General features: G+C 34.9%; 1 protein-coding gene across 3 annotated transcripts in view; it reads left to right on the plus strand.

Annotated features, from left to right (window-relative positions):
* PLXDC2 (plexin domain containing 2) overlaps positions 1–16,600 on the plus strand; it is a 455,724-nt gene that overhangs the window by 388,881 nt on the left and 50,243 nt on the right. For all 3 annotated transcript variants that reach the window (XM_072749365.1, XM_072749364.1, XM_026013595.2), the window contains one exon: positions 454–492. In XM_072749365.1, coding sequence (XP_072605466.1) covers positions 454–492 — 39 coding nt within the window. The remainder of the gene's footprint in view (positions 1–453; positions 493–16,600) is intronic.

The raw sequence follows: 16,600 nt of genomic DNA on the forward strand, positions 1-16,600 counted from the left end.
ATATATGGTTTTGGTCATATTTATTAGCAATAAATAAGCATTTAACTTTTGAAGTTAAATTTGTAAATATTGAAAGATCTATTCTAGTTAATTTGGAATTCTCTTGATCTTTATTTTTTAAAATGAATAAAGAAGGCCATAACTAGAGTTTAATTACAGTAAGTTACTTTAGAAAATTAAAAATAGTGCATTTTAAGTTAAAATTATAACTGTACTTTTCCCAAGATCTTAAAAATCTTATAATACTTTACTAAGGTTTTGATCTTAACAATCTTAGTAAGAAATCTTAGTACTACCTCATGTAAACTAGCACTTTGCTCTCATTGCACTGAAAATTAAGATATTGAAATCTATTCCTGCTATAAAAAGGCATTAGTAGACAATTACTAGTCATCAGATTTATGCACCATTAAAAATTATTTTTGTTACAATAACTTTGAATTTCTTTTCCAGATGATACCAAGATAGCACTACATCTAAAAGATAATGGAGGTAGGAATTGATATTTTTCTTTTATTAATATCTTTAGATACTAATTAATTTCATTTGTTTAAATATGAAAAAGGATTTGTGGGCTTCTAATATAGAGTGAGGTTGTATTTCAATCTCTCTTGATATATAACATGGGAAGAATTTAATGCTTGCCTTGAAAATTGACATGGTTTCAATGGTGGAATGAAATTCGAATCTGTGTGTTTGCCTGTAAAACTGCAGGACACCAATGACCAATTATCAAGTGAAAATTTATCCACACATGTTGCTCTTCTTTTTTGCACTATTGCTGAGTTTAATTGTATTTTGAGTACCTACACAGCACAGGTATCGGGTTCAAATGGATTTTTTTCCCCTTTAAGTTGAATACTCAATATTCTTTATAAATAAAACTAAGAAATAGAACAATATGGAAATATACCTCATAGGCCTTTTTATCTTTTATGTGAAGCAAGGGACAAAAATTAAATATGCAAAAAGAACATTTAGGTGGTTACATACTTCACATTTTTCTAAGACAATTTACAGCTAACTATAATGGTGCTTGAAAATTGGAGGAAAAAAAGTTTTACCGAAATAAGACTGTGAATATTGCCTAATATAAAATATTGCCTAAATTTTTAAAAGTAGTTCTTTTTCTATTAAACTATGTTAGCTCATATGTGCTTCTCTATCATACTTTCCTGGATCTTGATAGAAGAGATTTTTTTATCATTAATTGTTTATTCAACTCAAGAAGGCGAGGTGATCCTCTTCTTAGCAGCCTCTTTTATGCAAGTGTGGCCACACTGTGACATTAATCTAGACACAGTTTTACTTTTGCAGCCCCAGCTGATTTTGTAAGTAAGTCAAAATGAGATTTTTTTTAAAGGGATTTTTTTTTCTTTTAGTAACAGTAGGAAATAGTTTCTAAATTACTCAGCCTGGGATACATAACAAATACTTCAAAACTTTGATGTTTCCTTAGGTGACTGTATGATAAGATATATACCACATGTATATTTAAATTTCATATCAAACCATTTGAAAGATAAGCTGCTTAGCCTCTTCATATAATCACTATTACATCAATTATCCATTGCCTTAGGTCCGTCTCATAATGTTTTATTTCATTGATTCCTTACTTATTATTCTATTAATGATATAAATGGATGTTTACAGATGACCATTTGCAACATATATGCAAACTAGAAATAAGTTAAAATCTTAGCATTTGAGAGGACTTTAACAGTTCCCCAGTTCAGAATTTCTCAGAGCAGCATGCACTTAGCTTCATGTGAACAGAAGTTTTAAACACCAAAGTAAGATATTACCTTATTTGAGGGAGAATAGTATGACATGAATGAAATGGAGGAGAGGTTCCCAAGAGACCTCTGTTATATTTGTTACATTTAATGCTTAAGGTGGGTAGTGGTTTCATTTCTATGCTTTCTTTTCTCTTTTTTCTAAATATTTAGAATAAATATTCTGTAATGGTTACAGAAAAATCAAAAGATTCATGTGAATAAATAGCTATGAGATACTCTGGATGAAAGGAAATTAAAGAAGTTTCTTTCCTGTTCAAAACTTTTAATGTTCGTTTGTTTATTCATTCATTAATTCCTGCCAAATGCCTCAGTGCAGGACACTGTTACATGCTTGGAGCCATCATAAGTGAACAAAACTTAGCCAAATCCCCTGCGTTAAAGGAGCATATATTCTAAAGAAACTTCAAAATAATGATAAAGATTTAGTATCTGGCATTTCTTGACAATTTGGTCATAAAACCTTTCTATAAGTTTCATCTCGTGGACTTAATGTTTTGTGAAATACACTTTGGGAGATCGTTCCCTAAAATATTACCAATGATTCCAAGGAAAATCCTTAGTTTTAGTTTAGTGCAGCAAAGCAAAGAATCCTAGAACTTTGAAGATTTTCTTAATGCAGTGCGTTAGAACTACCTTATGATGTTGGCAAGTCAAGTGAAGTAAGTCCCTGATGTAAATGGAAGACATTTTTCATTTTTGTTATCCTAGAGAAATAGACTGTTGACTTTTCTGATGATAATTAGATCATTAACATGCAGCATGTATCCCCCAGAATTCCAAAATATTGCAATAAGACTTTAGCTGTGTCTAAATACTGGAACTCATTTCATGTATAGGGTTGTTTATGAAGCACTTTTTTTAAAAGTACAGTCAAAGCAGACCAACCTAACCAGAATTAAGATAAATGTTCCTTCAGGGCACCTCGGTGGGTCAGTCGATTAAGCATTTGTCTTCAGCTCAGGTCATGATATCTGGGTCCTGGGATCCACTCTCTCTCTCTCTCTCTCTCTCTCTCTCTCTCTCAAGTAAATAAATAAAATCTTTAAAAAAAAAAAGTTCTTTCAAAACAGTACTTAAGGGAAATTACACATTACTTTTTATAGCACCTTCATTAAGATTGCATGCTTTCATTGTTTTTATCTTATGGAATTTGAAGATGCAAGGAAGAATTGCCAATTTAAATCTAACTTGATTAGTTGATTAAACATGTTGAAAACAGAATTCGGAATTGTCCTCCCTTTCCCCATCCAGGTAAACATTTTTGCAAGATGGAGCTAATAATGAAAAAGGATGCCTAATGTAAATGTTTTCTCACATTTATTGAGAATTTTTTTAAAAGCAAGCTAATAAATTTTTGTAATTTGCTATGTATTGTTGCAAAGAAATTTAGCACATTTTATTTCTTGATTTAATTTCATTTAATTTGCTGTTTGTAAAAGCATTTTATTATTTTTTTTTCTAAAAGCATTTTAATTTAAGGGTCTGTACTTTTCTGGAAAAAAAAGGGTGACATTTTTCAAAATAGTCAGTATGTAGCTAGAAGCTAATGATGCTGCTTTTAGATATTGGATTACCTTGGCTTTCAGTCTTTCTGGAACATTTCTTTGGGTTAAAATAGTTGATTTTCTGGTGAAATCCAGAGCTGACATGATTATACATTCGCTTTCCAGGAGATTTTCATTCATTTTTGATATAAGAGTAGAAAACACTTTTGAGCAGCTGGTCACCAAAGGCACACAACAGAGTTTCTCATTCACAGGATCCAAAACTGAGTTCCAGTCTACTAAATCACTCTTGATGAATCTTCAATTGTGAATTGAGTTTCCTGCTACCTTTAGAGTAGAACAAGGTAGAGCTTCTAGAAGTTTGAGGCTAGTTTTTGGGTTGGGGAAGTTTTATTAGGCTTAAGGGTTGAGTGGAAACTTTAAGACCTATGTACAATTTTGGAGACAAGAACGTGAAAAAACCTAAACAAAGAGAATGGTATCTAATGGGTGTACACCCCCCTTGGTGAGGTATAGCATGGATTGATTGTGGATGGTGGAATACAAAAACTTAGAAGAGCCAATTTAGGGACCCCTGGGTGGCTCAGTGGTTAAGCGTCTGCCTTTGGCTCAGGGCATGATCCTGGAATCCCAGGATCAAGTCCCACACCGGACTCCCTGCATAGAGCCTGCTTCTCCCTCTGCCTATGTCTCTGCCTCTCTCTGTGTGTGTCTCATGAATAAACAAATAAATCTTTAAAAAAAAGAAGAGCCAATTTAAAGATAGCATTTTATCTCCAGCTATACAACTATCTCCAAATAGTTGGAGGAGAAAAAAAAATAGTTGCAGGAAGAGGAGGATAAAAAGAAAAAGAGGAGGAAAAAGAAGTCTGTGTTGAGTGTTTACTATATTCCTTAGCAGTGTTCTAAATGCTGTAATGTATTTACCTAATTTAATTCATGCAACACCCCTGTGAGCTGATCCTATTATTATTCTCACTTTATAGCTGAGGAAATGAAGGTACAGAAGGGTTATGTTACCTGGCTAGAATGTGGCACACCTGGAGTGTGACTCTATTTAATAATAGAGATTCCTTAATACAGACTCCAAGTCCTGACAAACTCTCAGTATTACTGTTCTCTTATAGTACAGATCTCTTACAATCAAGCTGCAAAAAAGGAAATGCCACCATAAAGGATTTTACTTACTCTTACTATATTATTTTTCCTTATCTATAATAACTGATGATACTTAAGTGTTTAGAAGTGTTTTCCTGTGTGATTACGCAGTAGTTTCCATTTTATCATTTCTATCAAAATCACAACGCATTGATTTTCCTGGTAACTGAGTAGTGGTCTGGATCACAGCCATGTGTTCTCCAAACTACAGGGCTACTCTGTGTTTATGTTCAAATATAATTTAAAATTCTTTCAGGCTTCTAGGTTTCTCTAGAAATTCAGGTTTAATTTACCATGAAGGGGTTTCTACAGTGTGTTTTTTAAATATATGTATTTCTGTGAATAATGATTACAAACATTTAAAAATCACTTCCTTGGGTTTCCAAATCCTAGCAAAAACTTATTAGAGGAGTAACATTTCTAAGGAATGACCTAATTATATATTATTGTAGGTATAACTATTAAATTCCTTCTTTGGCATTTGATTAGGTTGCTTCCAAATGACACTCACCACCTAAATAGAAATGTAAATGTCTTCAAGATGCTAGCCGGATAAAATTATATCTACAGCTGAAAAGAAGTTTGCAAGTTGGATCAATGGCAGGGTCCTTTAATTAAGAAGTAAAATCTTCAACCAGATTCAACTCAGTTGGGCAAATTGAATTGTACCATTCTGCTACACTGCAGGTGTTAAAATTATTTTAAGCTCTAAAATCTTCTGATTTGATTTTATTATTTAAAATGTGTTGACTGAGGGGTGCCTGGGTGGCTCAGTCAGTTGAGCATTCAACTTTTGATGTTAGCTCCAGTCATGAGCTCTCTGGGTTATGAGATTGAGCTCCAAGTCAGGCTGTCTGCTGGGCATGAAGCCTGCATAAGGATTCTCTCTCTCCCTTTCCCCCTGCCCCTCTTTCACTCTTTCCCCTCTCTAAAAAAAAATAATAATAATAAAAAAATAAAAAATAAATGTAACAGCATTCCAGAGAGCATTAATGTATTATGCAGATGGCACTGTGCTTGTCATTTATTCATATTGCTATGATTTTTGCTCCACCTGGTTTCTGAAAGGCTGCATTCTTGACTCAGAAGGTGGTGTTCCCATCAAAGAGATGCTGGAATAGCTACATTAAGCAGTGTGCAGAACATGATCGAGTTAATTCTGAGATATAAATCTGCAAAGTGGTTGATATCCAGGAGGAAATACAGATATACTTGAATAAGCTACTATGAAATGGCTGGTCTAAATTCTGATTCTGTTGTGTTTAGTTTCTTGTTTCTGAACATATCCCAAGACTTTTCATCCAAAGATAAAATGTTAGAACGTTGTTCTGACTTTTTCACTAGAATACATCTAAGGTTATATTTTTATTACCTAGTCCGTAGTGACAGATCAAGTGTCTAGTGTTTCATTTATCATTCAGTCGAATTGTTTTTTGACTTTAATACATAAATCATCAAAGTAACATATCTTTCATTTTCCCCCACCTTCCCTTGCTATTTTTTTCATCTACTTCTTTCACATAGATCATAGTCTTGTAAAGAAAGAGAAACTGTTATTTCCTTTTGACGGGCTATTGAATATCTATCACGTTCTGTTTCTAAAAACTGTAAAGTATCTTGACATTTGGTTTTTATATTTTGCTTTGTTTGGCTACTTTTCATGGTAGCACTAAGTCTATTCTAAGTATATGTGTGCCATAATAGTGAAAATGTCTAATACTGCAGAATATGATTTTGAATATCCCCTGGGATTAAGAGTTTCTTTCCTAAAATTGAATCCAAAGTAGTGGATCCCAACTTTTTTTGTACATTAGAATGACCTGGTTATTCTCATCTAATTTTATTATTCCAGTTTATAAAAACCCCAGTGGTCAGACTGTTCTTTACACCAATTAAATTTGAACCTCTGGAGCGGGGATTCAGGCATCAATATTTTTTAACCCTGCAGGTGATCCCATGTAAAGTTGACCTGTGAACAAGTGTTTTGATTCAATGCTTCATAAATATTAAGGAGCATCAGAATCACTGGGTGAAGAGGGAGTCTAGTAAAATGTGTTTTCTGCTATAGTAGTTTTAGGATAGAACCCAAACCTTGACATTGCATTTCTAAAAGCTCTCAGATTATGCAGACACCACCAGTTCACAGACCACACTCTGAGTATCAGGAATTAAGTGAATTCTTTATTTCTTTGTGCCAGAGTCCCCAAAGTAAGAGTGACATATCTTACTCTGAATCTACCCATTGGTACTCACCTATATCTCATGACTCCCATAAAACATTTTAATTGATGACAACAAATTATCTCTGTCTCCATGTAGAGAATGCATCTTGCTCAGCAATGATAGGGGACCCTAAAGCATTATGTCTGTTATATCATTAATAAAAAATTAGTCCACTTTAGCTGTTGCAAAATTATTTTAGTAAAGATAATTACGCTTTCTATATTTTGCTGAACCATGTGAAATTGCTTTTTGTTGTTTTTTGTTGTTGTTTTGTTTTTTTACCATTTTGACCTACAAAAATTGCAATTTCATGGTTCAATCTAATAGTTTAAAAATCATTTTCCAGCATAGGAAAAGAAAAAGAAAATCACTTTGGAATATAATTTTTCCTTTTTATGTTGATTTGTAGATAGAATTTAAAGAGTTTGTGCTAAAAAAATAAAAAAAATAAAGAGTTTGTGCTGAGGATAGGACATAAAACAAAATGATATAGCAGAACCTCTTAGAAGACACATGGATACATGGTTTTAAAGAGGTACCTCCAAATACACTTTCCATTTGCCATTGACAAAATGTTTTATTCTATATCTTTCTCTGATTGATACATACCTTCTTTTCTGTGCTCATCTCCTATATAATTTTCTATCTACCCTCTTTTTGTCAGAAACCTAGCCTTGGGGATCTCTTGTTAGAAGAAAGAAGCTCCCATATACCATTATATTTTGGAACCTGTGATTTATGAGAGGCCTCAAGAGCAGTTTTTGTGTTACCCAATATTTCTTGTTACCCTTCCTGGGGCAAATGTGTAAAAAGTTATTACAAATTTTTTAGTATGACTTATCTAGTGATGATCATAGTTAATTGCCTTGTGCTGCTAATATATATGTCACTAGAAAATTAACTCTTATGTTGATATGATTAGACTTGATGTCATTTATTCGGGAAACATTTCTTAAATACTGTGTGCCTGGCCAATTGGTAAATGATGGAGATACAAAGGTAAAAAAAGACTGGTACTTGCCATAAAGAAGCAAGTGTACTAGTGGGATGACATAAAGAAATAAACCAATAATTAAATGTGGTGAGAAAGTACAATAGACTCAGGGAAAGCTGTGAAGGCAGAGAAAAGTCATTTAAAGAAAGCTAAAATAATCAGAAAGATTCTCAGGAGAGATACTTGATCCAAGTTTTGAAGTATACATAGGATTTGTGTAGAAAAGGGACAGAAAAATGACACTTCAGCAGAGGGATCAGCAAAGACAGAAGTTCAGTAGCATGAGACATCAAGATCTTTTTGAGTAACTAAAGAGTCACCACATCTTATTTGGCTAGGGTAAAGATGTACACAGATGGTAAAGGATGGTGAGATTGAGAGATAAGTAGGGGCTTTAGCACTCATAGCCTTTTATGCCAGGCAAGAGAATCTAAATTTTATCCAGAAATATTGGGAACCATTGACAACATTTAGACAGGAGAGTGCCATGAAAAGTTTTACATGTTTAATAGGTCATTCTTGAGGGATTGTGGGGAACAGAGGGGAAAGGAGTAAGCCTGAGGCCAGGAAACCACTTAGGAGATTGTACTAGTAATCCATAAAAGAAATACTGAAAGGCCAGAGTAATGGTTGATAGTAGGAATAAAGAAGAGAAACTGGACATGGGAAGCACTTTATAATGAAGTGAAGCTACATAACTAATATCTGATTGGATGTGTGATTTATGTGATAGAAAGCAACCAAGATGGCTCCCAGGCCTTGCACTTAGTCATATGGATGGATGATGTTACTGTTTAATAGGGGTACCAGAAGAGTACCAGAAGAGGTTTTGGATGGAGGCAGTGAATTTAATTTGAACTTACTGACATTGAAGTATTTGTGGAACATCCAAATGAAGATGTCCAGTGGGCATTTTTCTATGCGAGTCTGAAATTCACTTGAGAAATACAAGCAAAAGATATAAATTTAGGCATCAGCAGCATAGAAATGACAGTTGAAGTTACGAGAGTGAATGAGATCACAGAATGATGGTATAAAAATGAAAAGAGCACAGAACTAAATGGAGTATGCAAGGTTTTGTTTAGAAAATGGCAAAGAGAGATAGCAAGAAAATCAGTAGAGTCTGTTATCACAAAAACCAAAGGGAAGAAAATTTCAGGAGGAAGTAGTGAACAGTGCAATGCTCTAGACAGGCCAAGAGAAGGAAAGAAAGAAAGAAAGAAAGAAAGAAAGAAAGAAAGAAAGAAAGAAGAAAAAAGAACAGAAGAATGACCATTAGTTTAGGTAATATATTAGCATTTGTTGGACAGTTCTACAATGCACAGTTACACAATCCCTAGATAGAATTTGAGAAGTTCATGGGCAATAGGGAAATTGAACTCAACAAAGGCAGGCTACTTTTTCAAGAAGTTCAGTGAAAAGGAAATTAGAGACTTCTGTTGTTTATGGTGTCGTTTTATTTTAGGAGCCTATTTACAGGTTACAGATATTGAGTAGAAAGAAGAAAAAGAAAAGAGCTGAAAGATGGCCAAGAGTGTTTTGATATGTCTGCAAGTAGGGAGTGGTCAGTCAGCATGGATGAGAGGAGTTAGGTGGGAGGGAGAAGTTGAGAGAAATTCATTTGAGCTTTCTTCTTTCTCAGTGTAGAAGGAGACAAAGTAATATAGGGAACGTAAGTGTGAGAGGTCAGAGTATGGTACCTAGGAGTTGAAAGAACCCATAAAACATTTCCAAGGGTAATGAAAAAAGAGGCTTCTATTAATAAGTGTAAAGGGCCTGCCTAAGTATATTTGGAGCCCACTGACCTTGGCAAACATTCTTAAATACTAATTTTTTCATGTGTGCTTAAATACTAAATTTTTTCATGTGTGCTTCAATTGCCAAGGCTTATATCTCATGTAATATGCTGATCTAGTTGAAGACGGAAGGAAGGAAGGGAGGAAAGATATACTATTTTTAAAAAGATATAATGATTAAAGAAAGTAGTTTAATTCATTCGATGGTAAATTTAATCCTTTTCAACAGGTGGGTTTTCAATGACTTGCTTTTCCATTAAGACTAATGTTCACCTTAGTTATTTTCTGCATGCTCAAGTAATACCGTGCAAGATTTTACCTGTATCATGGGTAGTGAAGGCAGGAGTCCTTATTTAACATTGAAGCATAATAGTGCTGTAAGTTTCTGTGACCAAATGTTATTATTTGTTACAGTAATGAATTAAAAACTTGTTTGATTAAATTTCAACCATAAGTGACTTTAACACATGTGAACATGAGTTCAGCAACCACTAAAGAAAAAGTACAAAAAATGTAGTGCTAAATTTAAATGAAATTCTAAGAAATATTTGTTTAGGCAGAAGAAGGCAAGAGAGGAGGGAAAATGGAGAGAATTAAAATAGAAAAGTAGATCAAATCCAGCTGTACCAATAATTACACTAAATGTAAAGAGAATAATCATTCCAATTAAAAGCATAGATTATCAGACTGACTTTTAAGAAAGCAAGAGCCTCAGTGAGTTATGTTACACACATGACAATGTTTAACACCCAAAAAGACAGAACGCTAATACTGATGAGGATATGGTGCACCACAAGTCTTTTACATTGCTAATCAGAGTATGCTATAGTAAAATCACTTTGGAAAACTAACAATTCTATAAAGCTAAACATGTATCTTCCTTTTGATCCAGAAATTCCACTTCCATGTATTTATCCAAGAAAAAACATATCCATAAAAGCATTTACAAGAATATTCATACAACTTTATTCATAATTGCCAATAACTGAAAATAGTCCAGATGTTTGGCAATAGAAAAATAAACAAATTGAGTATATCCGTACAGTGGACTACTATTCAGCAGAAATAAAGAACAAACTAGTGATACATGCAATGACACAGATACTTCTGGAAAACATCATGTTAGGCAAAAAGAGCCAATCACTACAGAGTACATACAGTACATGATTCAGTTTGTATGAAATCAATACAGGTGAAATTAATCTACTACAATAGAAATCAGCATAGTGGTTGGCCATCATGAGGTGGGCTGTGGTTAGAATTGACTGGAAAGGGAGAAAGGAAACTTTCTGGGGACATGAAAATTATTAAATTTTGTTCTATTGTACACTTAAGATCTGTGCTTTCCAAAGCTGCAATTTTATCTCCTTTAAAAGAGAGAAATTTTAATGTGTTTCTCATAAACTAGATAACAATTTTTTGAAAGATCTCATGAATCTTCCAAGCTTCTTGAAATTCTCAACTAAATTTAGAAAGGAAAAAGGCTTAACCTTAGTGAACCAGCTTCTCTAATTAGTAGACATAAAATTCAACACATCTGATTATTTGATTCATGTTTTGCTTTAAATTATTCTTAGAACCTTCCCATGTAGTTGCTAATAGTGATAAAATTATCTAGCAATGACTGGGCTGTTTCTGGATGCCAGGCACTTTTCTAAGGGTTTTGTATGTCATCTCATTTAATCTTTACCGCACCCTATGAAGAACGTACTATTGTAATCCCATTTTACTCCTGAGGCAGGAAGCACTGGGATTTATGTAATCTGTTTAGGGTCCTATGGTTTGTAAGGAATGCAACTGGGCTTTACCACCAAATGATCTGGTGTCAGAGCATATGATGTGCCCCCTCAATGCCATCCTGTCCTGCAGGGAAGATTGCTTCAAATGTTATAGTCAGCTGTGTAGCCATTTGTCTGTCATTCTTCCTCTGTTAAAGTTCTCCAACTACCACATCAATGTCAGAGTGAGCACTGGGACCCTTGTACCCCCAGACACTTTGAGACCAAGGCCCTTGCAACTGTCAAACGTGTCAGAGTGCCACAAACCACTTTGTGGGGCCATTTTACAAGGCTTATTTGGTGGAAAAGATTAGGATGAGACTAGTGCTCACCTCCTGGACTGGCCATGTTCTATCCCATATTCAACATGTGGAACTTGATATCTTGGGAAACATGATATTCCAGGACCTTAGGGGCAGGCAGTTATGATAAACACAATTTCATAGTATCTTTCTTCTTAAGCAGGCTACCTGATTCTGCCCCTGCTAGGGGGACTAGCTGAACTAAGTTTTGCCCATATCAATGCCAAGCAGTGAAATATAAATATTCTGCAAAACTGGCTCTCAATGGTTTTAATTTTTTCTTTCTACCTTTGAAATGTGGGCACTTTTTTTTTTTTTTAGATCTGGCAGCATAATTTAAAATGAAATTCCAGGGACATGATCCTGCGGTCCCGGGATCGAGTCCCACATTGGGCTCCTTGCATGGAGCCTGCTTCTCCCTCTGCCTATGTCTCTGGCCTTCTCTGTGTGTCTCTTATGAATAAATTTTAAAAAATCTTAAAAAATAATAATAAAATAAAATGAAATTCCAGACCCAACCCAATTTTTTTTCCAGTTTCTGATTCTGTCTCTGTAAGATGCCCTAAACATACATGTAGTCCTGCCCATTTACCCTGCCAGAGGACTGTATATATCAAACCTCAACAAACAACAAAAGGTTTGTATGGTTGTTAAGAATACGAAGGGCTAAGGTTTTAATTCTAAGGCATACACACAGGCCAGAATGATAACTTTAGCAACTAAATTAAGTCATGCTTTCTTAGGAAACCCAAAATTCAGACGTCAAAGAATTTGGGATTGATTTAATAATATTGATTTAATATTCAGCACTTTTCAAAAGAAGTTGCTTATGGATAATCACTGAAAGACTGATTTTGTTTAGATTGTTGACTGCACCTCAACAGCTGGGCTTCTTATTTTTCAAATAATGGCTGCAAGTTATATCTTGCATGTCCCATGTCCCAGCTTCTGCTGTGGTCTGGAGGAAGACAGTTAATGGGCCATGGTGGCCTGTTTTCCTAATGGTGGGTACACAGTGCAAGGTCCTTGTGAGATAGAGCTTGCTCTTGCCACTGGAAAAGCTGCTAATGAGATGCGTTTGGATTCATGCACTTCAGCTTCAGTGAGAGAATGGATCCAATTTCCCTGAATAATCTCAAAAAGTCCTGGTCTTGACCTAGCAGCGCAGCCATGATTAAGAGGCATGGAAATACTAAGGGTCTATGTTAGCTGAGTGATTTGGACACACATTTGCCTTTCTACACTGACAGGAGCAAGGGGAAAAGGGTTCTTCCTTCATGTTGAGAAAACCTGATAGATTTGGAGGGAAGTAAACATTCATTATGATACCTATTGGTTTGTGCATAAATGACCTGTCAACATAAGTGACTTCCTTCTGGAATGGATGGGATTAGGTGGTAAGAGGAGTCACTCTGTTCTGTACTCACCAATCTTTTTTGTTTTAAGATTTTATTTATTCATGAGAGACACAGAGAGAGAGAGACAGAGACACAGGCAGAGAGAGAAGAAGGCTCCATGTAGGGAGCCTGATGCAGGACTTGATCCCAGGACTCCAGGATCATGCCCTAGGCCAAAGGCAGACACTCCACCACTGAGCCACCCAGGCGTCCCTGTACCCCCAATCTTAAAAGTACTTTTGTCAACCTTATTTTGGGTATTTTGTATTCACTGTGAATATATTCATTAAGAAAACTCTAAATTTTTTCTATACTTTAAAACCTGGATTTCTTAACCTTTGCAAAGGCTTGGCATGAAATTAAAAGAGAAATTATTTCTATGAAACGCTTTAGTTTAATATTTGGTGGATGATTAGGGGCTAAGATCCCTTTTCTTTGAATTATTTTGTAGAAGTAGAGACACATTTTATTTTTCAAAAATAATTTTTAATTACATTTTTAGATGAAGACAACTCTACACAAAGACAACTTGGCATAGAAAGCTGATATTAAGAAAAGTTTAAAAGGTCTTATAAAGATCTTGGTTGTTGAAAATATTAGATGCATATGTAGACTATTTTTAAAAAGTAGTACAGGGCAGCCCCGGTGGCTCAGCAGTTTAGTGCCGCCTTCAGTCCAGGGCCTGACCCTGGAGACCCGGGATCAAGTCCCACATCAAGCTCTCTGCATGGGGCCTGCTTCTCCCTCTGCCTGTGTCTCTCTCTCTCTCTCTCTCTCTCTCTCTCTCTCTCTCTCTCTCATGAATAAATAAATAAAATATTTTTTTTAAAAAAAAAGTAGTACATATAAAGGGTGCCTCCATGTCTCAGTCACTTAAGTGTCCAACTCTTGATTTCAGCTCAGGTCATGATCTCAGGGTTATGCAATGGAGCCTCAAACCGAGCTCCATGCTCAGAGAGGAGTCTGCTCCAGATTCTCTCTTTCCCTTTCCCTCTGCCCCACCCCCTGCTCTCCCTCTTCCCTCCCTCTCTCTCTCTCATTCAAATAAATAAATCTTTAAAAAAAAAGTAATACATACACATAAGAAGTGAAAAATGATAATGGATTATTTCAAAGACTTACTTGGGGTCTTAGGGCAATTATAAACACTGTAAATCCCCTCTTTTTAGATGCTCATGCATATGCCTACATTAAAGCACTAATCATATAATAAAGCTAGAAGCAGTTGGGTGGTAACTGCTGTCCAAAATCCCTCATTCTGATGGAATCAAGCACTTTTTTAAAAAATATGATTTCACAGAAATTTTATTTAGCTTCATTTTTCTAACATAAAAGGTAACGGATTATTGTTAAAAAAGGATTGTCATCCACTAAACTGTTTTAGTCCATAATGTTTTATATGTTTCCCTGAATGAAATTTCACAGCTGCCCTGTCGGAGCACAGGCTACAAAAAGAGAAGCTGGGCCAGCTGTCCCTGCCAGATATTGTTCCCACCATACATAATGCACTTAGCTGTGTTTTGTGCACTCATTTTAATATTTTTTCACAGTACTTACCCAAATCCTTCCTATGGAGATATCATAATGTGAATTATGAATGTATTGCCACAGTGACACATATTGGGGATTAGGTATAGCTTGTATAATAGTCCCGAGGGACCCTTAATACCTGAATAATTTTGACAGATTGGCAAGCATCGAAAAAATAGTAACACCAGAAGAAACTCTGAATGAAGTCAAGGTCATGATCATAGATGTAGAAATTTAAAAGAGCTAAGGGGAAAAATAGATAAGCTACAAAATGAGATCGGTTACAAGGGAAACTTCCAAAGGAAAGTCAATTTAGCTAAAAATTTTATCACTTGATTTTCTTCCATTACATGCTTTAAGTTATAAATGGGTTAGATAATATTCCACAGGGAAAAATCGCGTGTCTGTGTGTGTTTTTAATCCAAAAATGGAACACTAATATTGTAAGCACTTACAGTTTAACTTCATTCTGAAGCTTTAAAAAAGAACATTTTGACATCACATGTATAAGATTTATGAATTTTGCACAGATTTGTGCAAGACTTTGTCCAACCCACGAGCTTCTTGGCCCCCCAAAAGATATTGATACATTGTGGAATTTATGGGCTGTAGCATTTCATTTTAAGGCCAAGAGAAGAGTTAGTTCTAAAGTGAATAAAATTTCAGACAAGGAGTATTTTTAGTTTAGTTTTACTTTATTTCTGGACTTTAATTGCTGGCAAGATTTAATAGTGGGTACAGATCATTTTAGCAATGTATTAGAATCTTTTTAACATGTCACAGAATTATGCTTCTAAATACGAAATATCAGTGCCACTTGATATTCTGATATAAATCCTGAGAAAAATACCAGGCCTAGAAAGAGCAAGGAGAGATAGAGGTTTAAAATCAGACACAACACTTTGAAGAAATAACCAGTCAACTTTTTTCCCTTCTTTCCTCTTCTTTCTTCTATTCATTTCATCTTTCTTCTTATCAATAGGTCATAAACTTTTCTTGGAGTACAGCAATTGAAACACATTTGCATGAAGTCTTGAATATCTTTTCTTTTCTTTTTTAAGATTTTATTTACTTATTTGAGAGAGAGAGAGAGACAGCAGACAGGAGAGGCAGAGGGAGAAGCAGACTCCCCACTGAGTAAGGAGCCCAACTCAGGACTCGATCCCCGGACCCATGAGATCATGACCTGAGGCAAAGGCAGCCACTTAACCCGATTGAGCCACCCATGTGCCCCTTAAATATGTTTAATATGTATTTAAAATTCCTTTTAAAAATCTGTTGTCTTTACTATCATGGTAACTAAAACTTACCCCAAAATAGATTGCTTAGATGAATTTGACAATTTTCACAGTCTTTTCTGTGTCTAAATATTGATCTGCCTTTTATAAAGTACTAAAAAGCTAGGAACTCATGGGTCATTCAGTGGATCAGATGAAAGTATATTATCTTTGATACTATTGATTTTCAGTGTTTCATTTAGGTTTTAAAATATGTCTTCAACAGAGTAGCAAAAAAACGGCCTTTATTTGATAGGCTTTTCACATATATCTATATACTTCCTTTTGGGCTTTGGGGCTCCATTTTATGGTATCTTATTATACTTTATCATTAACTCCTCTTATTTAGATATACAATGTAAGGCTATAAAAGCTAAAGATTTCAATTGTCTTGTGCACGATACTATACGTGTATGAGGATAGTTTTTTTACTTTGGTTCACTTTTGGACATAAGTGAAAGAGCGTAAGATACTTCTAAGCCAAGAATAAGAGTTTGAGTCTTCAGACTAGATTTCTTGTGACCTTTTGGAATATCTCCCCCAGCTCCTCATGGACTTTCATGGGCTTAAGTTTGTGCCTGAAATAGATTTAAGGTTTTCTCTGACCCAATTCTGTATGCCATTTTCCAAAAACAATCAGTCAAAGCACAGGAATGAATGTCTATTTCCAAAATTGACGTCTTTTGTTTACTATCTTTCCTGGTGGATTAGGATCAATTTGAACTGTCCACCCTGAAGGCAAATGAACTAAACTTCAATGATGGAAATTACTACCACTTGCTTACACTTTTTAAATTTCAATTTTGTGTTTGAGGTGGTCATCATCTTTAACACAGATGAT

This window comes from Vulpes vulpes, chromosome 2, assembly GCF_048418805.1.
Source record: "Vulpes vulpes isolate BD-2025 chromosome 2, VulVul3, whole genome shotgun sequence".
NCBI lineage: Eukaryota > Metazoa > Chordata > Mammalia > Carnivora > Canidae > Vulpes > Vulpes vulpes.